This window comes from Staurois parvus, unplaced genomic scaffold, assembly GCF_062004578.1.
Source record: "Staurois parvus isolate SC_StPar_1 unplaced genomic scaffold, SC_StPar_1.0 ptg001168l, whole genome shotgun sequence".
Classification (NCBI taxonomy): domain Eukaryota; kingdom Metazoa; phylum Chordata; class Amphibia; order Anura; family Ranidae; genus Staurois; species Staurois parvus.
The window spans coordinates 337,160-362,576 of NW_028318964.1; the positions used below are offsets into that span (position 1 = coordinate 337,160).

General features: G+C 47.0%; 1 protein-coding gene across 1 annotated transcript; it reads right to left on the reverse strand.

The window, feature by feature from the left end:
• Window positions 1-25,385, reverse strand: LOC149438993 (apolipoprotein L3-like). Its single transcript, XM_089659601.1, has 2 exons — window positions 25,296-25,385; window positions 1-744 (listed from the first exon to the last, which is right to left on the reverse strand). Exons 1-2 carry the CDS (start codon window positions 25,383-25,385, stop codon window positions 1-3), a joined length of 834 nt encoding a protein of 277 aa, XP_089515727.1.
• Between the last annotated feature and the right edge of the window lie 32 nt (window positions 25,386-25,417).

The following is a 25,417-nucleotide window of genomic DNA, read 5'->3' on the forward strand; positions in this document are numbered from 1 at the left end:
CTAGTGGTTAAGTTCCTTTCTCATCTCTTGCTCAATACATTTTAGCTCACTTTTGAGTTTTCTAAGTTTTTGAGCCAGGTCCCTAATCTCAGCAGCTTCCTTTGTTTTACAACCCTTTTTTAGATCTCGTGCTCCATTTACAATAAAATATGTATCAATAATTAAAAACAATCCAGCAAGAACCCCAGAAAGAGCCGTAATCACACGGGCCCCTTGGACTGCTGCTTCAGCACCTCGAGCTGCAGTTGCAACTATTCTGCCCAGCCTGCCTGCCTGAACTCCTGTATTTATAAGTATAAACCCAACTTTGGCAACGTTATGGATGTCATCGATACCATGTTTTTCAAAAACCCTTTTCATTTCTTCAGCAATCACTTGTATGCGCTCAATATGTTTCTTATTTTCTTTTACAATTTCTTCTGTTCTTTTGAGTTTATTTTTGATGTTCACAGTGTCTGCTATAGAGGCCGCAGCACCAGTGAGTCCTCCTGCTGTAGCCACACTAATACCAACTGCGCTAACAATCAAAGAAGCACCAAGTGTAAAAGGTGTCAGGATCAGGCCTACTACAGTGGTGATCCCTCCGGCTATGCCCACCGAACTTCCAAAGACACCAGTAATGGTAGCCTTTCTATGAAATTCATCTATGTACTTTGCAATGTCAAGCAATTCCGGGATACACTTGCTAAGGCACTCTTGCAGTATATTACTGGTTTCTAAGAATTCTTCCATGTATTGTCCAATCTGCAAAAAATAATTAAAAAAAGAAAGTATATGAAATACATGCCAAGAGAAAAACATCATCTTTGTAGTAATCTGTTCAATAGGATATGTAGAGTATATGTACACTGATCACTGCTGTCATCATTCTCTAGTTTCATTATTGTTTTAACTTTTAAAACTGAAGTTTTGTCATTTTTTTTGGAGGGGGGGGGGGGGAGATACAACAGTTATGTGTTATGATGTGTATCCTGTATCTTGCAGGAGGATGTTTCTTGTGACCATAATCTCTTTATGTCGCCTATATAGCCATCGGATATTCCTCAACAGTTATTTTCCAGTGCTGTATGTATTAAAAACAGGAGTATTTTATGAAATCAGGGAACCTGTGTGCAAGATCATACATTGGGCACCCTGTCCTTCAACCACTTGCCCTCCAGAGGATTTACCCCCCTTCCTGACCAGGCCATTTTTTGCATTACGGCGCTGTGTTACTTTAACTGACGATTGCGCACTCATGCAACGCTGCACCCAAATGAAATATATGTCCTTTTTCCCCCCATACATTTAGCTTTCTTTTGGTGATATTTGATCACTGTGTGGTTTTTATTTTTTTGCGCTATAAAAAAAAGACTGACAATTTTGAGAAAAAAATTTTTTTTTGCTGTTAACCACTTATCCTCCAGAGGATTTACCCCCCTTAATGACCAGGCCTCTTTTTGCTACTAGGCGCTGAACTAATTCAACTGATAAGTGCGCGGTCATGCAATGCTGTACCCAAACAAAATTTACGTCCTTTTTTCACACAAATAGAGCTTTCTTTCTGTGATATTTGATCACCTGTGTGCCTATTATTTTTCACGCTATATAAAAAAAAAAAAAGACCAAAAATTTTGAAGAAAAACAATATTTACTTTTGGCTATAAAAAATATATGGTAAACTCAAAGTTAGTTATAAATTTAGGTCAAAATGTATTCTGCTACATGTTTCTGGTAAAAAAAATCCCAATAAGTGTATATTGATTGCTTTGTGTGAAAGTTATAGCGTCTAAAAACTATGGTATAGATACTGCATTTTACGCTATTTTTTTGCCATACAGCACTGCACTAGTTTAACGGACAATTGCGTGGTCATGCAATACAGTACATAAATGAAATCTAGGTTCTTTTTTCACACAAATAGAGCTTTCTTTTGGTGGTATTTGATCACCTGTGCACTTTTTATTTTTGGTGCTATAAACAAAAAATTTTTGAGAATTTTGTTTTGTAAAAAACAACATTTTCTCAATTATGTCATATAAAAAAAAAAAAAAAACTAAAATGTCATCATAAATTTAGGCCAAAATGTATTCTGCTACATGTTTTTGGTTAAAAAAATCCCAATAAGTGTATATTGTTTGCTTTGTGTGAAAGTTATAACATCTACAAACTATGGTATAGATAATGGAATTTACACAGCTTTTACTTTTCTGGATGCCTATCACATTTCTTTAGATGCTAAAATACCAGGACAGTACAAACACCCCCAAATGACCCCTTTTCAGAAAGTAGACATCCTAAGCTCTCTGCTGAGAGGTATATTGAGTCCATGGAAGATTTTTTCTTTCCACAAGTTTCTGGAAAATGATAAACTTTTTTTATTTTTACACAAAGTTGCCATTTAAATTATATATTTCTCACACAAGCCATAGATAAATGTTGAATTACACCCCAACATACATTATGCTACTTCTACCGAGTATGGGGATACTACATGTGTGAGACTGTTTGAGAGCCTAGCCACACACAGAAGCCTGAAATCCATTGACCACTTTGAAAGCCTGAAGGTGCGTAACTTCCTCATTTCCCTTCCTCATACCTATCACAGTTTCAGAGGCCCTGAAATGCCAGAGTAGCCGCAAACCCCCACAAATGACCCCTTTTTGGAAAGTAGACACCCCAAGGAATTAAAAAAAGAGGCATGGTGAGTATTTTGCAGATCTCATTTTTTTCTCACAAGGTTTTGAAATAAAATAATAAAATAAAAAAATAAAATATGTTTTTGTTTTTATTCTTCATTTTCCAAAAACTTGGGATCTGCAAAATACTCACCATGCTTCTTATCAAATTCCTTGGGCTGTCTACTTTCCAAGTAGGTGCTATCCTAGCATTTCAGGGGCTCCAAAACTGTGAGAGGTAGTCTGGAAGTGTATTGAGGAAATAAAGCCCTTTAACAGCATGCAGGTGCTTATTGGATTTTGGGGTCCTGTACTTGGCTAGACTGACAAAACGTCTCTCACATGTGGTACCCCCATACTCGGGAGAAATAGCAGAATGTATTTTGGGGAGTAATTCCACATATACCCATGGCATGTATGAGCAATAAATAATTTGTGACAATTTTGTGTGAAATAAATTAATAAATAAATACATTTTTTGTCATTTTCCAAAAACTTGTGGTAAAAAAATAAATTCTTCTATTGATTCAACATGCCTCTCAGCAAATAGCTTGAGGTGTCTACTTTCCGAAAAGGGGTGGTTTTGGGGGGTTGGGGCATTTTATGCCCAGCATTAGAGGTTTATGTCACTTATAACTCTTCTAACAACCTGAAGACCAAGCCATTTCTGACACTTTGTTCACATGAAAAAAAAAATCAATATTTTTTTGCTAGGAAATTAATTTAAACCCCCAAACATTATATATATTTTTTACAGCAAACACCCTAGTGAATATAATGGTGGGTGCTGCAATTTTTTATCAAACGCGATTTACAAAAAAACAAAAACTTTTTTTACTTTTAATGCACAAACACACAATATATTGGCCAATTATTTGGTAAAATATAAAAGATGATGATATGCCGAGTAAATAGATACCAAACATGACATGCTTTAAAACTGCGCACGCAACGGTGACAAACTGCATACATTTGTAATATCCATAGGCAACATTTTAAAAGCCTTTACAAGCTACCATTTTAGATTTACAGAATTACTGCCCTTGATCTGACGTTCATGGCAATACCTCACATGCATGGTACAACCACTGTTTACATACCAGCACAGGGTCAACAGAGGTTATTTTTACACTGTCTCTTTCATTTTTTTTTTATCACTTTTAATGCGATCACAGGTAATGCAAATATCCCCTTTAACTTTAATGGGCATTGTCATATATTCTTTTTTGAGAAATCTGGGGTCTGTCAGACTCTACAGTAGATATCTCCTCTTACTTTACATTATCTAATCAAACCAAGATCGGTGTGATCCGATGCTTTCCCAATTTACAAATGGCGCTGTTTAAATTATGCAAAACTGAAGTGATGAAATGCTTGTGGCTTCCGATTTCTTAGGCTATATAGATGATTGGTAGAGATGAGCGAAGTATTCAAGAATTCGATTCGACTGATTCGGCGAATTTGTGAAAAAAATTTGATTCGAGTCGAATATATTCGCTGCGAATTTAACTTATAAAAGGGTGTTTCTAGGCTTCAGAGAGCCTTTATATTAGTGCAGAACACTGTACCTTTAATTTAAATGCCCTTGGAGTCTGCTGGGGAAGAGAAATAATACTGTCAGTCAGTATGACATGCAGATGAGTGCCGTCGATCTTAGAATCACCGCACACTTCACTCATTTGGGCAGTCACGGGGCCAAAACCAGAGTGTGGAGCCACAGTGTGGCGGTGGAGGCAGCAGCAATGGGAGGCCATACAGCACCCTATGACAAAATGGAACCCAGCAGCAGTGTGAGGAGACCTGAAAGTGGCACATGGCAGAGTGTGGCGATGGAGACAGCAGCAATGGGAGGCCGTACAGGGACCCATGACACACTCTGGACCTGGCAGCAGCATGAGGAGGCGGTACAGGGGCCCATGACAGATTACGGGCCTGGCAGCAGCAATGGGAGGCCCGTAATCTGCCAGCACCCTATCACAAAATGGAACCCAGCAGCAGTGTGAGGAGACCTGAAAGTGGCACATGGCAGAGTGTGGCGATGGAGACAGCAGCAATGGGAGGCCGTACAGGGACCCATGACACACTCTGGACCTGGCAGCAGCGTGAGGAGGCGGTACAGGGGCCCATGGCAGATTAGGGGCCTGGCAGCAGCAATGGGAGGCCCGTAATCTGCCAGCACCCTATGACAAAATGGAACCCACCAGCAGTGTGAGGAGACCTGAAAGTGGCACATGTTTGGGGCATGATTCATGGCGGATTTAGTCAGTTGTGTCAGGAACTGGTGGTTTGAAATCCAGACTAATCCACGCCTGATTCATTTTCACAAACGTGAGTCTCTCCACACTTTGGGTGGACAGTCGTGTCCTCCGCGGAGTTACAATACCTCCTGCCGCACTAAACACGCGCTCCGATGCCACGCTACTGGCCGGGCATGACAGCCTTTCAAGGGAAAATTCAGCTAGTTGGGGCCAAAGGTCAAGTTTCGTTGCCCAGTAGTCAAGGGGATTGTCTACCTCGGTTGGCAGGGTGCTGTCCAAGTAGGCCCAAGCCTGTTGTTTGAGTTCCTGCTCCAGGTCCACCTGATGCTGCTGCGGCTGGTTAGTAGTTTCCTCACTGCGCTGGTGAAGAAAGCTACTCATCATCGACTGCAGACTGAGGCAGCCGCTGCTGGTGGAGCTGCCACTGCTCCTACCACCCCACCCCTCCCCTGCTGCCATGGCAGCGGAACGCGAGCGCACAGGGCCCACAGTGTCTGAGGATGGACGTTGGCGCAGAAAGGCAGAGACCAACTGACTACATAGGTGGTTTTTATAGTACGTTATTTTGGCCTCCCTCTCAGCAGGTGTGAAAAAGGCCACCATTTTGGAATGGTAGCGAGGGTCCAACAAGGTGGACAGCCAAAAGTCATCCCTCTGTCTGATGGTTATTATTCTGCTGTCGCTACGCAAGCAACCGAGCATGCTATGGGCCATTTGTGCCAAGGAATGCGAGGGACTCCCTGCCTCCATCTCCACAGCATACTGCCACGGTGCGTCTGGGTCCTCTGTCTCCTCCTCCTCCTCCTCTACCAGATGCTCCTGCTCCTCCACTCCTGTCCGCTGAGTGGAAAAACCACCCATTTCACTCAATAATTCCTGAGCACCAATGTCCTCCTCTACCTCCTCCTCTTCTTCCTGTCCTGCCCCCACAGGGGTCATGTGGCGTTGAGATCTGTGCGCCACGTCTACCGCACCCTGACCAGCCATTGTTAACAGCATTTGTTGCAGGACGTGCAACAGAGGAATGACGTCGTTCATCCCATAGTCCTGCCGACTCACGAATAGCGTGGCCTCCTCAAAGGGCCTGAGCAAGCGGCAGGTGTCACGCATGAGCTGCCAATGGCTGACATCTAAGTTACACAGGGGAGTACCTTTATCCGCTTGTAACATCAGGAAATCGGTGATGGCCTTTCGCTGTTCGTAAAGGCGGTCTAACATATGTAGGGTTGAATTCCACCTTGTTGCAACGTCACAGCATGAGGAGTCGGTACGGGGGCCCATGGCAGATTACGGGCCTGGCAGCAGCAATGGGAGGCCCGTAATCTGCCAGCACCCTATGACAAAATGGAACCCACCAGCAGTGTGAGGAGACCTGAAAGTGGCACATGGCAGAGTGTGGCGATGGAGACAGCAGCAATGGGAGGCCGTACAGGGACCCATGACACACTGTGGACCTGGCAGCAGCATGAGGAGGCGGTACAGTGGCCCATGGCAGATTAGGGGCCTGGCCACAGCAATGGGAGGCCCGTAATCTGCCAGCACCCTATGACAAAATGGAACCCAGCAGCAGTGTGAGGAGACCTGAAAGTGGCACATGGCAGAGTGTGGCGATGGAGACAGCAGCAATGGGAGGCCGTACAGGGACCCATGAGACACTGTGGACCTGGCAGCAGCATGAGGAGGCGGTACAGGGGCCCATGGCAGATTAGGGGCCTGGCCACAGCAATGGGAGGCCTGTAATCTGCCAGCACCCTATGACAAAATGGAACCCAGCAGCAGTGTGAGGAGACCTGAAAGTGGCACATGGCAGAGTGTGGCGATGGAGACAGCAGCAATGGGAGGCCGTACAGGGACCCATGACACACTGTGGACCTGGCAGCAGCATGAGGAGGCGGTAAAGGGGCCCATGGCAGATTAGGGGCCTGGCCACAGCAATGGGAGGCCCGTAATCTGCCAGCACCCTATGACAAAATGGAACCCAGCAGCAGTGTGAGGAGACCTGAAAGTGGCACATGGCAGAGTGTGGCGATGGAGACAGCAGCAATGGGAGGCCGTACAGGGACCCATGAGACACTGTGGACCTGGCAGCAGCATGAGGAGGCGGTACAGGGGCCCATGGCAGATTAGGGGCCTGGCCACAGCAATGGGAGGCCCGTAATCTGCCAGCACCCTATGACAAAATGGAACCCAGCAGCAGTGTGAGGAGACCTGAAAGTGGCACATGGCAGAGTGTGGCGATGGAGACAGCAGCAATGGGGGGCCGTACAGGGACCCATGAGACACTGTGGACCTGGCAGCAGCATGAGGAGGCGGTACAGGGGCCCATGGCAGATTAGGGGCCTGGCCACAGCAATGGGAGGCCCGTAATCTGCCAGCACCCTATGACAAAATGGAACCCAGCAGCAGTGTGAGGAGACCTGAAAGTGGCACATGGCAGAGTGTGGCGATGGAGACAGCAGCAATGGGAGGCCGTACAGGGACCCATGAGACACTGTGGACCTGGCAGCAGCATGAGGAGGCGGTACAGGGCCCATGGCAGATTAGGGGCCTGGCCGCAGCAATGTGAGGCCCGTAATCTGCCAGCACCCTATGACAAAATGGAACCCAGCAGCAGTGTGAGGAGACCTGAAAGTGGCACATGGCAGAGTGTGGCGATGGAGACAGCATCAATGGGAGGCCGTACAGGGACCCATGAGACACTGTGGACCTGGCAGCAGCATGAGGAGGCGGTACAAAGGCCCATGGCAGATTAGGGGCCTGGCCACAGCAATGGGAGGCCCGTAATCTGCCAGCACCCTATGACAAAATGGAACCCAGCAGCAGTGTGAGGAGACCTGAAAGTGGCACATGGCAGAGTGTGGCGATGGAGACAGCATCAATGGGAGGCCGTACAGGGACCCATGAGACACTGTGGACCTGGCAGCAGCATGAGGAGGCGGTACAGGGGCCCATGGCAGATTAGGGGCCTGGCCACAGCAATGGGAGGCCCGTAATCTGCCAGCACCCTATGACAAAATGGAACCCAGCAGCAGTGTGAGGAGACCTGAAAGTGGCACATGGCAGAGTGTGGCGATGGAGACAGCAGCAATGGGGGGCCGTACAGGGACCCATGAGACACTGTGGACCTGGCAGCAGTGTGAGGAGGCGGTACAGGGGCCCATGGCAGATTAGGGGCCTGGCCGCAGCAATGTGAGGCCCGTAATCTGCCAGCATCCTATGACAAAATGGAACCCAGCAGCAGTGTGAAGACACCTGAAAGTGGCACATGGCAGAGTGTGGCGATGGAGACAGCAGCAATGGGAAGCCATACAGGGACCCATGACACACTGTGGACCTGGCAGCAGCGTGAGGAGGCGGTACAGGGGCCCATGGCAGATTACAGGCTTGGCAGCAGCAATGGGAGGCCCGTAATCTGCCAGCACCCTATGACAAAATGGAACCCAGCAGCAGTGTGAGGACACCTGAAAGTGGCACATGGCAGAGTGTGGCGATGGAGACAGCAGCAATGGGAAGCCGTACAGGGACCCATGACACACTGTGGACCTGGCAGCAGCGTGAGGAGGCGGTACAGGGGCCCATGGCAGATTAGGGGCCTGGCCACAGCAATGGGAGGCCCGTAATCTGCCAGCACCCTATGACAAAATGGAACCCAGCAGCAGTGTGAGGAGACCTGAAAGTGGCACATGGCAGAGTGTGGCGATGGAGACAGCAGCAATGGGAGGCCGTACAGGGACCCATGAGACACTGTGGACCTGGCAGCAGCATGAGGAGGCGGTACAGGGGCCCATGGCAGATTAGGGGCCTGGCCACAGCAATGGGAGGCCCGTAATCTGCCAGCACCCTATGACAAAATGGAACCCAGCAGCAGTGTGAGGAGACCTGAAAGTGGCACATGGCAGAGTGTGGCGATGGAGACAGCAGCAATGGGAGGCCGTACAGGGACCCATGAGACACTGTGGACCTGGCAGCAGCATGAGGAGGCGGTACAGGGGCCCATGGCAGATTAGGGGCCTGGCCACAGCAATGGGAGGCCCGTAATCTGCCAGCACCCTATGACAAAATGGAACCCAGCAGCAGTGTGAGGAGACCTGAAAGTGGCACATGGCAGAGTGTGGCGATGGAGACAGCATCAATGGGAGGCCGTACAGGGACCCATGAGACACTGTGGACCTGGCAGCAGCATGAGGAGGCGGTACAGGGGCCCATGGCAGATTAGGGGCCTGGCCACAGCAATGGGAGGCCCGTAATCTGCCAGCACTCTATGACAAAATGGAACCCAGCAGCAGTGTGAGGAGACCTGAAAGTGGCACATGGCAGAGTGTGGCGATGGAGACAGCAGCAATGGGAGGCCGTACAGGGACCCATGAGACACTGTGGACCTGGCAGCAGCGTGAGGAGGCGGTACAGGGGCCCATGGCAGATTAGGGGCCTGGCCACAGCAATGGGAGGCCCGTAATCTGCCAGCACCCTATGACAAAATGGAACCCAGCAGCAGTGTGAGGAGACCTGAAAGTGGCACATGGCAGGGGCATGATTCATGGCGGATTTAGTCAGTTGTGTCAGGAACTGGTGGTTTGAAATCCAGACTAATCCACGCCTGATTCATTTTCACAAACGTGAGTCTCTCCACACTTTGGGTGGACAGTCGTGTCCTCCGCGGAGTTACAATACCTCCTGCCGCACTAAACACGCGCTCCGATGCCACGCTACTGGCCGGGCATGACAGCCTTTCAAGGGAAAATTCAGCTAGTTGGGGCCAAAGGTCAAGTTTCGTTGCCCAGTAGTCAAGGGGATTGTCTACCTCGGTTGGCAGGGTGCTGTCCAAGTAGGCCCAAGCCTGTTGTTTGAGCTCCTGCTCCAGGTCCACCTGATGCTGCTGCTGCTGCTGCGGCTGGTTAGTAGTTTCCTCACTGTGCTGGTGAAGAAAGCTACTCATCATCGACTGCAGACTGAGGCAGCCGCTGCTGGTGGAGCTGCCACTGCTCCTACCACCCCACCCCTCCCCTGCTGCCATGGCAGCGGAACGCGAGCGCACAGGGCCCACAGTGTCTGAGGATGGACGTTGGCGCAGAAAGGCAGAGACCAACTGACTACATAGGTGGTTTTTATAGTACGTTATTTTGGCCTCCCTCTCAGCAGGTGTGAAAAAGGCCACCATTTTGGAACGGTAGCGAGGGTCCAACAAGGTGGACAGCCAAAAGTCATCCCTCTGTCTGATGGTTATTATTCTGCTGTCGCTACGCAAGCAACCGAGCATGCTATGGGCCATTTGTGCCAAGGAATGCGAGGGACTCCCTGCCTCCATCTCCACAGCATACTGCCACGGTGCGTCTGGGTCCTCTGTCTCCTCCTCCTCCTCCTCTACCAGATGCTCCTGCTCCTCCACTCCTGTCCGCTGAGTGGAAAAACCACCCATTTCACTCAATAATTCCTGAGCACCAATGTCCTCCTCTACCTCCTCCTCTTCTTCCTGTCCTGCCCCCACAGGGGTCATGTGGCGTTGAGATCTGTGCGCCACGTCTACCGCACCCTGACCAGTCATTGTTAACAGCATTTGTTCCAGGACGTGCAACAGAGGAATGACGTCATTCATCCCATAGTCTTGCCGACTCATGAATAGCGTGGCCTCCTCAAAGGGCCTGAGCAAGCGGCAGGTGTCACGCATGAGCTGCCAATGGCTGACATCGAAGTTACACAGGGGAGTACCTTTATCCGCTTGTAACATCAGGAAATCGGTGATGGCCTTTCGCTGTTTGTAAAGGCGGTCTAACATATGTAGGGTTGAATTCCACCTTGTTGCAACGTCGCAGATCAGGCGATGCTGTGGAATTCCGTTCTGCCGCTGCAGCTCAAGGAGGGTGTGCTTTGCGGTGTAGGAATGGCTGAAATGCATGCAAAGTTTACGTGACATTTTAAGGATGTCTTGCAGTGGGATGGTGGATTTTAGGAACCGCTTGACAACCAGATTGAACACGTGAGCCATGCATGGCGCATGGCACAACCTTCCTTGACGCAGAGCAGACACCATGTTCTTTCCGTTGTCGGTCAACATGGTTCCGATTTTCAGTTTGCGCGGAGACAGCCATCTGTCGATTTCTCTGTTCATTACACTCAGAAGTTCCTCCTCTGTGTGACTACGTTCGCCAAGGCATACCAGGTGCAGCACAGCGTGACACCGTTGCGCCCTGCACATGTGATATGCCGGTCGGGTAATGGGACTTGGCACAGGGGTGGCGGCTGAGGACACGGCGGAAGAAGAGGTGGTAGAGGCGGACATCTTTGCTGGACCAAGGACGTGCAAACGTGGAGGCAAAAGCGGCGTGACCTGTCCAAGTTGCTGGTGCGGCTGTGCCGGCACCACGTTCACCCAGTGTGCCGTAAATGACATGTACTGTCCCTGACCGTAGTTACAGCTCCACACGTCGGCGCTGCCGTGCACTTTGGCAGAGACCGACATGCTCAAAGACTGGCCCACCATCTCTTCTACATGTGAATGCAGGGCTGGCACTGCCTTTTTGGCGAAGAAATGACGGCTTGGCACTCTCCACCGCGGCGCGGCACAAGCCATCATTTCTCGGAAAGGTGCTGAGTCCACCACTTGGAAAGGGAGGGACTGCAGCACCAGCAACTTGGACAGGAGGACGTTCAGCTTCTGCACCGTCGGGTGCGTGCTCGCAAACTGTTGTCTCTTGGAAACGGATTCCAAGAAAGACTGCTGACGGAATCCGTGAAGAGGAGTAGCAGGAGAAGGAGCATCTGAACGAGCGGAAGATGGCAACGAACGACAACTCCCCTCAGCAGAGGTGTTGGAGCCTTGACTGGCTGATAGAGGGCGATTGACGTCGGGTGACGGAGCAAGTAACGGAGCGGGTGATGGAGCGGGGGCTGGGGCAAGCAGAACCGCCGTATCTTTATCACGGTTTTCCCAGGCCACCAAATGGCGACGCTGCATATGCTGACCCAACGCTGTAGTCCCAACATGGGCCCCCTGGCCACGCTTGACTTTCTGGCCACATAGTCGACATACGGCTACGTTTACTTCCTCGGGCGGCTTGACGAAAAATTGCCACACCGCCGAGTAGGAAACTTTGCCCCCGCTACTCCTCACTGGCTGACTGCTACTTCCTCCGTGCGCACCGGCACCACTACTGGCCGTGGTGGTAGGCTGCAGTGGAGCTGGTGCTCTACTCCGTGGCCGTTTGCCTCCACTGACACTGCTGCGACCCTGCTGCCTCCTGGGCAACCCACCGACTGCTTTGCTCACTGCCAAGCTGGCACCCTCTTCTCCTGATGATGCGGAAGCAATAGCCTGATGACGACGAGGCTGCCAAGTGCGATCAGCCTCATCATCATCAATTAGGGTCTCCGCCTCACTACTATCCCCCTCGGCTGCGTGTGGGTCAGGAGACAGACCTGTCTCTAGACCGGCTACCGAGCCACTCTCCTCGCCAGTACTTCTTCGCCTGGCTGCTGAAGAGGCGGATGTCTCCCCCCGTTCCTGACCGCCCTCTGTTAGCTCGTCCTCACTGTACAGTGGGGCTGAGCCCACAGCATGCGATACTTCGCTTCGTGAGGGAACACCAAAGGACAGGGGCAGGTAGAGGACACATGATTTCAGTGGGCTTGCTCCCGGGCCATGCCAACTAACGGTTGTGTCTGACGTACACACCTACCGTTGGCTGTAGGTGTCAGAGGTGACCTGGGAAGAGGAAGACGACCGAGCCAACCAATCGATGACGGCAGGGTTGTCGGTGGAGACACGACCGCTGGATGACACCGGGAGCACTGGCCTCTGGCTGCGACTAGTGCTGCCTCGACCCCTTCCTCTGCTGCCACGTCTGCTCGCTCCTAAAACATTGCCTCCTCTGCCACTCCTCTGCGTGTTGTCTGACATACTCTTTAATTCAACGATTCTGTGTCCCTGAGTAACAATTCTGTGTCCCTGAGTAACAATTCTGTGTCCCTCAGTAACAATTCTGTGTCCCTCAGTAACAATTCTGTGTCTGTCCCTGAGTAACAATTCTGTGTCCCTGAGTAACAATTCTGTGTCCCTCAGTAACAATTCTGTGTCCCTCAGTAACAATTCTGTGTCCCTCAGTAACAATTATGTGTCTGTCCCTGAGTAACAATTCTGTGTCCCTGAGTAACAATTCTGTGTCCCTCAGTAACAATTCTGTGTCCCTCAGTAACAATTCTGTGTCCCTCAGTAACAATTATGTGTCTGTCCCTGAGTAACAATTCTGTGTCCCTGAGTAACAATTCTGTGTCCCTGAGTAACAATTCTGTGTCCCTCAGTAACAATTCTGTGTCCCTGAGAAACAATTCTGTGTCCCTGAGTAACAATTCTGTGTCCCTCAGTAATAATTCTGTGTCCCTCAGTAACAATTCTGTGTCCCTCAGTAACAATTCTGTGTCCCTCAGTAACAATTCTGTGTCTGTCCCTGAGTAACAATTCTGTGTCCCTGAGTAACAATTCTGTGTCCCTCAGTAACAATTCTGTGTCCCTCAGTAACAATTCTGTGTCCCTCAGTTACAATTCTGTGTCTGTCCCTGAGTAACAATTCTGTGTCCCTGAGTAACAATTCTGTGTCCCTCAGTAACAATTCTGTGTCCCTCAGTAACAATTATGTGTCTGTCCCTGAGTAACAATTCTGTGTCCCTGAGTAACAATTCTGTGTCCCTGAGTAACAAATCTGTGTCCCTCAGTAACAATTCTGTGTCCCTCAGTAACAATTCTGTGTCTGTCCCTGAGTAACAATTCTGTGTCCCTGAGTAACAATTCTGTGTCCCTGAGTAACAATTCTGTGTCCCTCAGTAACAATTCTGTGTCCCTGAGTAACAATTCTGTGTCCCTGAGTAACAATTCTGTGTCCCTCAGTAACAATTCTGTGTCCCTCAGTAACAATTCTGTGTCCCTGAGTAACAATTCTGTGTCCATCAGTAACAATTCTGTGTCCCTCAGTAACAATTCTGTGTCCCTCAGTAACAATTATGTGTCTGTCCCTGAGTAACAATTCTGTGTCCCTCAGTAACAATTCTGTGTCCCTCAGTAACAATTCTGTGTCCCTCAGTAACAATTCTGTGTCCCTCAGTAACAATTATGTGTCTGTCCCTGAGTAACAATTCTGTGTCCCTGAGTAACAATTCTGTGTCCCTGAGTAACAATTCTGTGTCCCTCAGTAACAATTCTGTGTCCCTCAGTAACAATTCTGTGTCTGTCCCTGAGTAACAATTCAGTGTCTGTCCCTGAGTAACAATTCAGTGTCTGTCCCTGAGTAACAATTCTGTGTCCCTAAGTAACGTTTCTGTGGCCCTAAGTAACGATTCTGTGGCCCTAAGTAACGTTTCTGTGGCCCTAAGTAACGTTTCTGTGGCCCTAAGTAACGTTTCTGTGGCGCTAAGTAACGATTCTGTGGCCCTAAGTAACGTTTCTGTGGCCCTAAGTAACTTTTCTGTGGCCCTAAGTAACGGTTCTGTGGCCCTAAGTAACGTTTCTGTGTCCCTAAGTAACGTTTCTGTGTCCCTAACTCTCTCCCTCAATACAGCCAGGTCTGCCTCTCTTGAATGACTGGAGGCAAATGGAGATTTCTAAAATGGCCGCCATTTATAGCTCGACCATTATACAGTGCTGGCTGGCTGGCTGCTGATTGGCTAATGCGATCACATGTCATGAATGAATGCATTATGGGTCAGCGCGCCTTGTCTGCGCGCCTTTCCAGACATGCCCGCTCCGTCGCCGCACATGTCGCCGCCATTTTAGGAAAAATTTCGATTCGCGCATCCGAAGTATGCTAATTTTCGGATTCGGCGCGAATCGAAATTTTTCTAATATTCGAAACGAATTCCACTTCGCCTAGTTCGATTCGCTCATCTCTAATGATTGGCACCATTCTGGTCTTCAATCAGCTCTATGGTCAGCTGGCTGCATTCTCAGGTTCCCCTGATGGCACGGGACTGCCCGAGAAGGCCGTGGAAGGCAGCGGTGGAGGGGGGCATCATCTCCTGCTGCTTGTAAAAGCAATCCTGCAGCTAATTAGCCACTAGGATTGCTTTTACATGAAACTCGATCGCCAGCTCAAAAAAAACATACCAGGATGCTGCCTGCAGCTGTAGGCATCATCCTGCTATAACCATTCAAAGTCCAGTGATGTACCAGTACGTCGCTGGTCCTTGTTGGCAATATATGCTATGTTCTTTTTTTTTTGTATGCAGCTTGTGAGCTGAATGAAAAAAAGAGAAGAATTCTCTGCCAGAAAAAGTGTGTGGTATTCCCACCATTAGAATATACTGCCCTGCATGCACCCACTTCTAATGGTGGGCACACGTTAGGTCGCACGGTGCCACATGCGCCTGTTCCAAGATGATACAAATGTCTAAATAGTGGCACGCTTGAATAAAAATTGTCCACGTATAAGTGTTACCCCATATGGAAAAAGGATGACACCAAGTCCCAAACTATCTTGCCACTGCTCCCCATGTAGTCTGGGCATCCGGGGGGCTCATGTGACTATCTTTTCCCTTGTAAATCTGAAACTTATAAGTATAGCCTGTTGCCCTCTCACAGGTCTTATACATCTTGACCCCATATCTGGCATGCTTGCAGGGGAGAAATTGTTTGAATGCCAGGTGGCCAGAAAAATTAATGAGGGACTCGTCAACGCAGATTTTTTTGCTGGGGAGTATAGACATCTGCAAATTTTTGGTTAAGGTGGTTTATGAGGGGCTGAATTTTGTTGAGCCGGTCAAATTCAGGGTTACCCCGAGGATGACAGAGTGTATTGTTGTTGAAATGCATAAAACGCATTATACTCTCATATCTATGCCTGGCCATGGCAACAGAGAACTGCCATGGCCAGGCAGAGAACACAGGCATATGATGAATCGGGTCTGTGGACCAATACAACCGCAATTCATTTTTTTTAGTAATGCCCATGTTGAGGGTGAGGTCCAAAAAACATTTACATTCGAAAACGTAATGAGTTTCCATCTGAATGGTCCGGCAAGGTTTGAATTTGAGTTGGCGGCGATAAATTGTTGTGCATATAAATGGTTTTGATCCACAATCAATGCATACAGATCTTCCGTGGAAAACAGCTCTAAAAACTCAAGGGGAGTAGTTAAATTTGCTGTTTCCACCTAAATTCTGGATTGGGCAGTGAATGGGGGAAGTACGGGTGCTGCAGAATTTGTGGGCTGCCAATCGGTATTGCAAGCACATCCGGAAGGATACTAGGGGCTCTACGGCCTGCATGAAAATTCTTGTTGACTGCTATAGGGCAGTCAGGAAGCGGTTACAGAAAAGGTTTGTGTTGTAGTGCTGCGTTACTTTAAATGACAATTGCGCAATCATGCAACACTGCACAAAAATGAAATTTTGGGGGGGAACTGACTTGGGGTCACTGACATCCCCAGTGACACCAATACAGTGATCAGTGCAAAACAAGCACTGACACTGTACTAATGGCACTGGGCAGGAAGGGGTTAACAGGGAGAAGCAATAAAAGGTTTAACTGTGTGCAGGGAGTGTTTTACTTCACTGTAAGCACACTGATCCGGAAGGTTGAGCTCATCCAACTGGATCAGTGTGCCCAAACTGACAGGGAGGAGAGCTCCATTGAAAACAATGCAGCTGTGCTCCCTGTCAGTGTTTCCCGGCAATCGCTGGGCTCCAGCAGGTAATCACCAGCCGGGACCCAGTGATTGACACTCCGCAGCCGTGATCGGTGCTGTGTGTAGGGCGGTTGCGTGCCCCCTACCCCGAAATCAGGATGATGTTTATAAACGTAATCCTGCGCACAGGGGCTGCCTTGCCGCAGTATATGTACTGTGGGCGGCCCCTAGTGATTAGACACGTCCAGTGAAAAAATGTTAAAAATCAAATTTCGTCATAAATTTAGGCCAAAATGTATTCTGCTACATGTCTTTGCTAAAAAAAAATCCCAATACGTGTAAATTAATTGGTTTACGTGAAAGTTATAGTGTTTACAAATGGCAGTATAGATACTATAATTTTTATTTTCTTTACTAGTAATGGCGGCAATCAGCAACTTATAAAGGGACTGCAAGTGGACATTCTGACACTGGGGGAAACTGACTTGGTGTCACTGACATCCCTAGTGACACCAATACAGTGATCAGTGCTAAAAAAATAGCACTGACACTGTACTACTGTAATGGCACTGGGCAGAAAGGGGTTAACATGAGGGGCGATCAAAGGGTTAACTGTGTGCAGGGAGTGTTTTACTAGGTGGCCGTGTCAGTGTGCTTCACTGTAAGCACACTGCTTTGGATGACAGTGCTGTGCACAGCCATCCAAAACAGTGTGCCCAAGCTAACAGGGAGGAGGACTGTTAGTTCCCCGTCGGAGATGCTCAGTAATCACCGTGCGCTGGCGAGTAATCACCGACTGGGACCCGGTGATTGGCAGCCACGGCCACGAAAGGTGGCGCGGGTAGGGCGTATGTCCCCTACCTGGAAATGCAAAATCACGTATGTATACGTGATTTTGTGCACCCCTGCTTTCCTGTAGCAGTATATCTGCTATAGGGTGGCGGGAAAACGGTTAACAAGGGGAAGCCATGCTGCTCGCCAGTCATCTACATGTGTAAACTCTTTTATAACACCATACAAACAATATGTGGAGCAATAAGGCAGTGCACATAGTGCACCACAATGAGTGATGGGTGAGGTCAGACTGCACTAACAGTGAAGGGTCTTGAAAGTGCACGGTAAAAGAAAACCTGGGTGTAACAGACATGTACAACATATTGCACAATCATTATTATTAAATTCTTCTATTAAATTTGCATTTCAGCTAATCTTAAGGAAGAACTTCATAAAATATTCAATGTCTACTTATCAACCAGGCAGCAAGTGACAACCTAACCAACTTTATATCAAGAGTTCCATTTGCATCATTAGTTCCACAGTTGACATTACGGTCCACCAAGTTGACATGAGGGTCCTCCCCAGTTCACATCAGAGCCCTCCAGCTCACATCAGAGTCCCTCAGTTCCCATCAGAGCCCCTAGCAACCACACAAAACCTCAATTTGTTCAATCACTGAGTGCACAGTAGGTCCTATCCCCCCAAGTACATGTTTCTGACACACTACACACATTGAGGATATGTCACTGGGTTAATTCATCATAAACGCATCACATTCTGTGAATTAGCAGTAGAGATCCTGTCATTCATCTACTCCTCCTCGATTCACAGAGAAGTATGCATTTTGGGAGAATAGTAGTACGCAGCCATGGAGGTGGTAAGATGGAAGAAGTAGTTGCAGGAGATGGGATGCTCACCATTACATCAGTTTCATCTGGTCTATTTGTAACAAAGTAAAGTTTATGTTACTGTCACTGCATGTGTCATAAGGTAGATTCTGGGAAAGGGGACATTAAATGGTGTAGTGATTTGCCAGAGGCCTTCCATGGCCTGGACATAACAGATTTTCTATTAGGGTGGCATCTTACAAACATAAAAAACAAGCTCACTTTGGCTGAAAATTGTGTACACATTATTTTGCTTCTAAGAGAGTATTACTTTAACTATATCTGTAACGGGGGTTTATCAATACTGACTTGTTTAGATATGCACATTTAGGTACACTAAAGAGAATGGGTGTAAAACTGAGCAAGAGCGAAAGTTTTCTTATAAGTGATATCATACCAGAGCCCTCATTCACCCCTGTAGGTGTAGGCATTTTAGAAAAATTAATCTTCAAAGTTCACAGCAGAGGTACTGAAATCACATTACTTTTTCTTTTTTACTTTCTATGGCAGTTTAGGAGCCTGCCAGCCTTCTAATGTAAACGCGCAGCAAGTGTTTGTAGGCTGTTAGGAACAGAATAAAACTAACTTTAGAGTCTTTGTTGTGATCGTTGAGTATTTTGGAGAATGAATTACTACACACTACATGCAGCTAGAGAGGCCTGGCCACAGAATAATTTTAAAGACTTCTTAACAATTCTAGTACAGGAATAATTCTAGCTGTGCAGTATTTACTTTTTATATTTGATATGGTCTAAGGGCCCCGTTGTGTACTTGGCAGTTGGTACCCAGTGTCATGACATGACAGGTGCTTAATCTTGCTATATTTGGCCTGATCATTAAACAGTCTGAACCCCTTGGCATTGCCTGTACACATAAGGCCTCATTGAAGTGGATCTTCTCCTGTAAGGCTGCACATGCGTACCTGTGTTTGTGCTGGGAGCGCACTGCACAGCATGCTGTCAGCAAAGAGACTGAGCTCTCGCTGAGAGCCCTGGATCTTATACTAACATTTGGGAATTAGAACCCCCCAGTACCCAATCCCTGATCGCCTGGCTATCAGAGTGGATAGTCACTGTGTAGCCCACCCATGTGTCTTCTTCCTCCTCTGAATGGAGAGAAAGATACATTGTTGGATAAAAAGCAAAATGCGCACTGTTGTTTCTGGGCCCAGCTATGGGTACAAACAACTTCATACATATTTGGTAATGCTGCAATCGTCCGGAGCAGGAACATGTAAAATGGGTTGTTCTTTAGTGATAAATTATTTTAATAACAAGAAATATACAGCTAAATGTAACTGCTTCCCATCCTGTATAAATGGCCTAAGGTTGAAATGGTTACACCAGGATCATGACTGCAGCTACAGTCATGATCCTGATATGCAGTAATTTTTTTAGGGACAGCGATTCTGTTTAATAAAAGTAATCCAAGTGGCTAAACAGTCACTGAAGGTCTCCCCCTTCCTGCGCTACCTTTACCGACTCTACCATCCATCTGGCTCTAGGCAGACAGTGAGAGGAATGGCTGTTGTTCCTCCCACAGTGTGTCATCAGAAACTGGAAGTGACAGTTCTGTGTTTACTGGCTGGTTACCGACCAGTTGATCAGACTTATCTGTGGCTGCATTGGAGGATAGAGGAGAGATTTGGGGTCTAGTAGAACCTAGATCTCTTGATAAAGAGGACCTGTCATGCCTATTGCTATCACAAGGGATGATGCTCATCATTTGTATTAGAAATAAAGTTGATAAAAAAGGTAAAGTGATAAAATAAAAAATAAACGTAAAAAAAAAAAATGAAAGTGCTCCCGTCGCCCCATGCTCACATGCAAAGTAAATGCTGATCGCACCACACATGTGAGGTATTGCCGTGAATCTCAGAAAGAAAGCTTTAATTCTAGCACCAGACCTCCTGAGTAACTCTAGATGGATAACCCGTAAAGGCTTTTAAAGCGTTGCCCATAGATATTTTTAGGTACCATAGTTTGGTGTCGCTCCACGGGTGAGACATGTTTGATATCTTTCATATTTTTACCAAACAATTTAGGTATTATATTGTGTTTTGGTGGATTAAAACTCATTAAAATGAATTTTTTAAAAAAAATTGTGTTTGAAAAACTGCTGCACAAATATCACGTTGCATACAAATATGCAAAATCCACTATTTTATTCTCTAGGGCCTCTGCTTATAAAAATGTATAATGTTTGGGGTTCTAACTAGTTTTTAACAAAAAAAATTGCTTTTTTACATGTAGGAGAGGAATGTCAGAATTGATCCGGACTGGAAGTGGTTAAAAAAGTGTTTTTTTTTTGTTTACTATAATGGGCCATTTTCCCTTTGATAATTTAAAAAAAAAAATAGGAGATATCCTTTACCAATTACCACCAAAAAGCCCAATTTCGTCCTGAAATAAAAACAAGGTATTTTTTGTCTGGACACAAAAAGTACCGTATTTTCCGGCATATAAGACGACTGGGCGTATAAGACGACCCCCTACTTTTCCTGCTAAAATGTAGTGTTTGGGCTATACTCGCCGTATAAGACTACCCCTCTTCCAATGCACACCAGTGGGAGGAATAGTGCCCCATCATTGGTGTCAGTGGGAGGAATAGTGCCCCATCATCGGTGTCAGTGGGAGGAATAGTGCCCCATCATTGGTATCAGTGGGTGGAATAGTGCCCCATCATTGGTATCAGTGGGAGGAATAGTGCCCCATCATTGGTATCAGTGGGTGGAAAAGTGCCCCATCATTGGTATTAGTGGGTGGAATAGTGCCCCATCATTGGTATTAGTGGAAGGAATAGTGCCCCATCATTGGTATCAATAGGAGGAATAGTGCCCCATCATTGGTATCAGTGGGAGAAATAGTGCCCCATCATTGGTATTAGTGGGAGGAATAGTGCCCCATCATTGGTGTCAGAGCGACGAATCGTGCCACATCATTGGTGTCAGTGGGAGGAATAGCACCCCATAATTGGGGTCAGTGGGAGGAATAGCACCCCATCATTGGGGTCAGTGAGAGGAATCGTGCCCCATCATTGGTATCAGTGGCAGGAATATTGCCCCATCATTAGTATCAGTGGGAGGAATAGTGCCCCATCTTTGGTGTCAGTGGGGGGAATCGTGCCCCATCATTGGTATCAGTTGCAGTAATAGTGCCCCATCATTAGTATCAGTGGGGGGAATAGTGCCCCATCATTGGTGTCAGTGGGAGGAATAGTGTCCCAACATTGGTGTCAGTGGGAGGAATGGTGTCCCATCATTGGTGTCAGTGGGGGGTGGAATAGTGCCCCATCATTGGTGTCAGTGGGGGGAGGAATAGTGCCCCATCATTGGTGTCAGTGGGGGGGAGGAATAGTGCCCCATTGTTGGTGTCAGTGGGAGGAATAGTGCCCCATCATTGGTGTCAGTGGGAGGAATAATGCCCCATCATTAATATCAGTGACACCAATGATGGGGCACTATTCCTCCCACTGACACCAATTACACTTGCTGACCCTGTTCTAGTATGGTGCTGCTGCAGCCAGCATATGTGGTTGCAGCAGCACCTCTACACTGCACACTTACCGGCCGCTCCTTCATTCGATTTTCGCGGGGCCACTCGGCTCCGCACCCTCGCCGGTGATTGGCCACCTGCGAACATCCAGTGGCCGAACTGAAGGAGCAGCCGCGCTTCCTGGACCGGATTGTCGTGGGACCGGAGCCAGGTAAGAAACAACAGCCCCTGCCCACCCCTGTACTTAGTGTCCCTTCCGTTGGAAGGGGGGGGCGGCGGCGGCCCCGCCCCCCTAAAAAGTGTCAGTATGCCGTATACCGGCGTATAAGACGACCCCCAACTTTTGAGAAGATTTTCAAGGGGTAAAAAGTCTTCTTATACGCCGGAAAATACGGTAATTACAATGACATGTACAGCTCTACTAAGACATGTCAAAGTTGCAAAACTGTGTTCAGACACAAACATATTTGTTTTAGCCTAGCATGCAGACATAATTCTCTGAAATATATAATCGGCTTAAAGCGGTTCTTTACCCTCGAATAAAAAAATGTAAAGTCAGCTGCTACAAATACTGTAGCTGCTGACTTTTAATAATAGGACACTTCCCTGTCCAGGAATTCACCTCAGTCCTCACCTGGGTCGGCTCTTTGCTAGTGTTCTGGTTACCGGTGCTGGCATGTTTACTTTGGGAAGCTGACTGTGACCACTTGCTGCTCCACAGTTGGCTTCCCACTGCACATGCGCAAGTGCTGCACTTTGTGAATGGTCACGCAGCATTCTGGGGCTTGTGACGTGTTCCAGAAAGCAGTGAGCGAATGGGGGTTCAAACTTCCACTCGAATCACCTAAATGATCCAGGTAGAAGTGAGAGTGGGTACCTGTCAAAAGCAAAAACAAAAGTGCCAAAAGTTAGAGGAGGGGAAAGGACAAACAAGCGGACCTTACCCTTTTGGGTGAAATTACACTTTAAGACATGCAGATATCAGACCTCATACAAGCACTGCTGAGAGATTTCCAGTTTCTGGTCAGCCTTTCATGTTTGGTTTTTACGATGTACAGTATATATACACTATATTGCCAAAAGTATTGGGACGCCTGTCTTTACACGCACATTGAACTTTGAAATTGAAATGGTATCCAAGTCTTAGTCCGTAGAGTTCAATATTGAGTTGGCCCATCCTTTACAGCTATAACAGCTTCAATGCTTCTGGGAAGGCCGTCCACAAGGTTTAGGAGTGTGTCTATGGGAATGTTTGACCATTCTTTCAAAAGCGTATTTGTGAGGTCAGACACTGATGTCGGACGAGAAGACCTGGCTCACAATCTCCACTCTAATTCATTCCAAAGGTGTTCTATTGGGTTGAGGTCAGGACTCTGTACAGGCCAGTCAAGTTCCTCCACCTCCAACTTCCAGTCTTTATGGACCTTGCTTTTTGCACTGGTGTGTAGTCATGTTGAAACAGAAAGGGTCCATCCCCAAACTGTTCCCACAAAGCTAGGAACATGAAATTGTCCAAAATGACTTGGTATGCTGATGCCTTAAGAGTTCCCTTCACTGGAACTAAAGGGCCAAGCCCAACCCATGAAAACCACCCCACACCATAATCCTCCTTCCACCAAACTTTACACTTGGAACAATGCAGTAAGGCAAGTACCATTCTCCTGGCAACTGTCAAATCCAGACACATCCATTGGATTGCCAGACAGATAAGTGTGATTCATCACTTCAGAGAACATGTCTCCACTGCTCTAGAATATTGTGGTGGCGTGCTTTACACCACTGCATCCGATGCTTTGCATTGCAATTGGTGATACAAGACTTAGATGCAGCTGCTCTGACATAGAAACCCATTCTATGAAGCTCTCTACGCAATGTTGTGCTAATCTGAAGGCCACATGAAGTTTGGAGGTCTTTAACTATTGGCTCTGCAGACAGTTGGTGACTTCTGCGCACTGTGCGCTTCAGCATGCGAGGAAATCACAGGAATCACAGACAGAATTACAGTTATTCCAGATCTCAAATTGCTAGATGTGAACTGACCCACCCCAGGACCTAACGCAACAGCACTGGAAGACTCAGCCCAGCCTCAGTCACTGTCATTAAGACCCTGTTCACATCTAGCGATTTGGGTTTGGGGCTGTGTAGAATCGCCGCTATTCCAAATCACACTACAATGCTGGCACTGGCAAATTGCAGCACACATGACTTGTTTGTGTTCAATTCATTTTTAGAATAACAAACAAGTCATGTGTGCTGCGATTTGCCAGTGCCAGCATTGTAGTGTGATTTGGAATCGTGGCGATTACGCACAGCACACAGCCCCAAACTGCTAGATGTGAACAGGGTCCTAATGACAGTGACTGAGGCTGGGCTGAATCTTCCAGTGCTGTTGCGGTAGGTCCTGGTCTGGGCCAGTTCACATTTAGGGATTTGAGATTGTGGGTGCAATCGCTGTGATTCTGCCTGTGATTCCAAATCACACTGCAGTTCTGGGAAAACGCAGCACACATGCCGTGTTTGTGTTCCATTAATTTTTAGTGGCACCAGAATGTAGTGTGGTTTTGTTGTGATTGTTAAGCGATTTATCGCATAACAAACACTCCAAAACCACACCACATTTGTGGTGCCACTAAAAATGAATGGAGCACGTCATGTGTGCAGCGTTTTGCCAGCATTGCAGTGCAATTTGGAATTGTGGACAGAATCATAGTAATTCCGCCCACAATCCTAATTTGCTAGTTGTGAACAGGGCCTTAATGAAAGGCTGGGCTGAGTTTTCCATTGTCACACTGTTGCATTCTAATGTGAACCTAGGCTAATAGTACCTCCATAAATATAATGTGAAAATGATATAAATATAATGTGAAAACAAAAAACACCCTTTCACCTACACTAATTCCAAATTGGAAAGAACTTTCAACCCCTGAAAGCTTAAACTCAAATAAATAGATCCAAACAAGAATCTACCCTCTTTCAACAAATAATCCAGCTATATGTGCAACAACAAAATTTTCCCCATATAATTATACAAAATCATAAAGTCCAGTGTCTCAGTGATTTAAACCAAATAATAAAAAGTCCAGTGTCTCGATAAAAAAGAAGAAAATAGTAGAATTAAAGAAGATGTATTTCTTGCAGTGTTGATTGTTGTGAAAAACCTCAAAAATAAAGAAACTCACAATAGTGCATTACCATAGAATCACCAGAGGAAAAATAAATAAATAAATAAAATAAAAAAATATATATATAATACTTATATATACACATACATGCACACACAAATGTGTATCATAAAATTGTGCAGCATTTAAGTGAAAAAAAAATATATTAAACACTTGTGAAAACCTTCCAAAAAAAAAAGGTAATAAAACACTCGTGCTCATAAATTATAAAATCATGAAGTGATCCACTCAGTGAGATTCCTACCCACACGTGACACTTCTAGTGAGTAAGGCCATTATACCCTTACCAACAGTAGATAGAACTCACGCCTTATTTATATATTATATGGAAATCCTCCAAAGGAACTTTGTCCTCCTCTTCTCCTTCACTTTTTGTTAGGGTGATATTAACATGCCATCCACATTCATAGGTCTATGAAGCATGACGTACCTCTCCGGTCAGCAGGTAGATGATCTCCAAAGTGAGGTCCAATATCTTCTCAGTCATGTGACTTTGGTCGCTCCTCAACGATGTGGTCATGTGATCCATACAGAACTCTCCTCTGTTGCCAG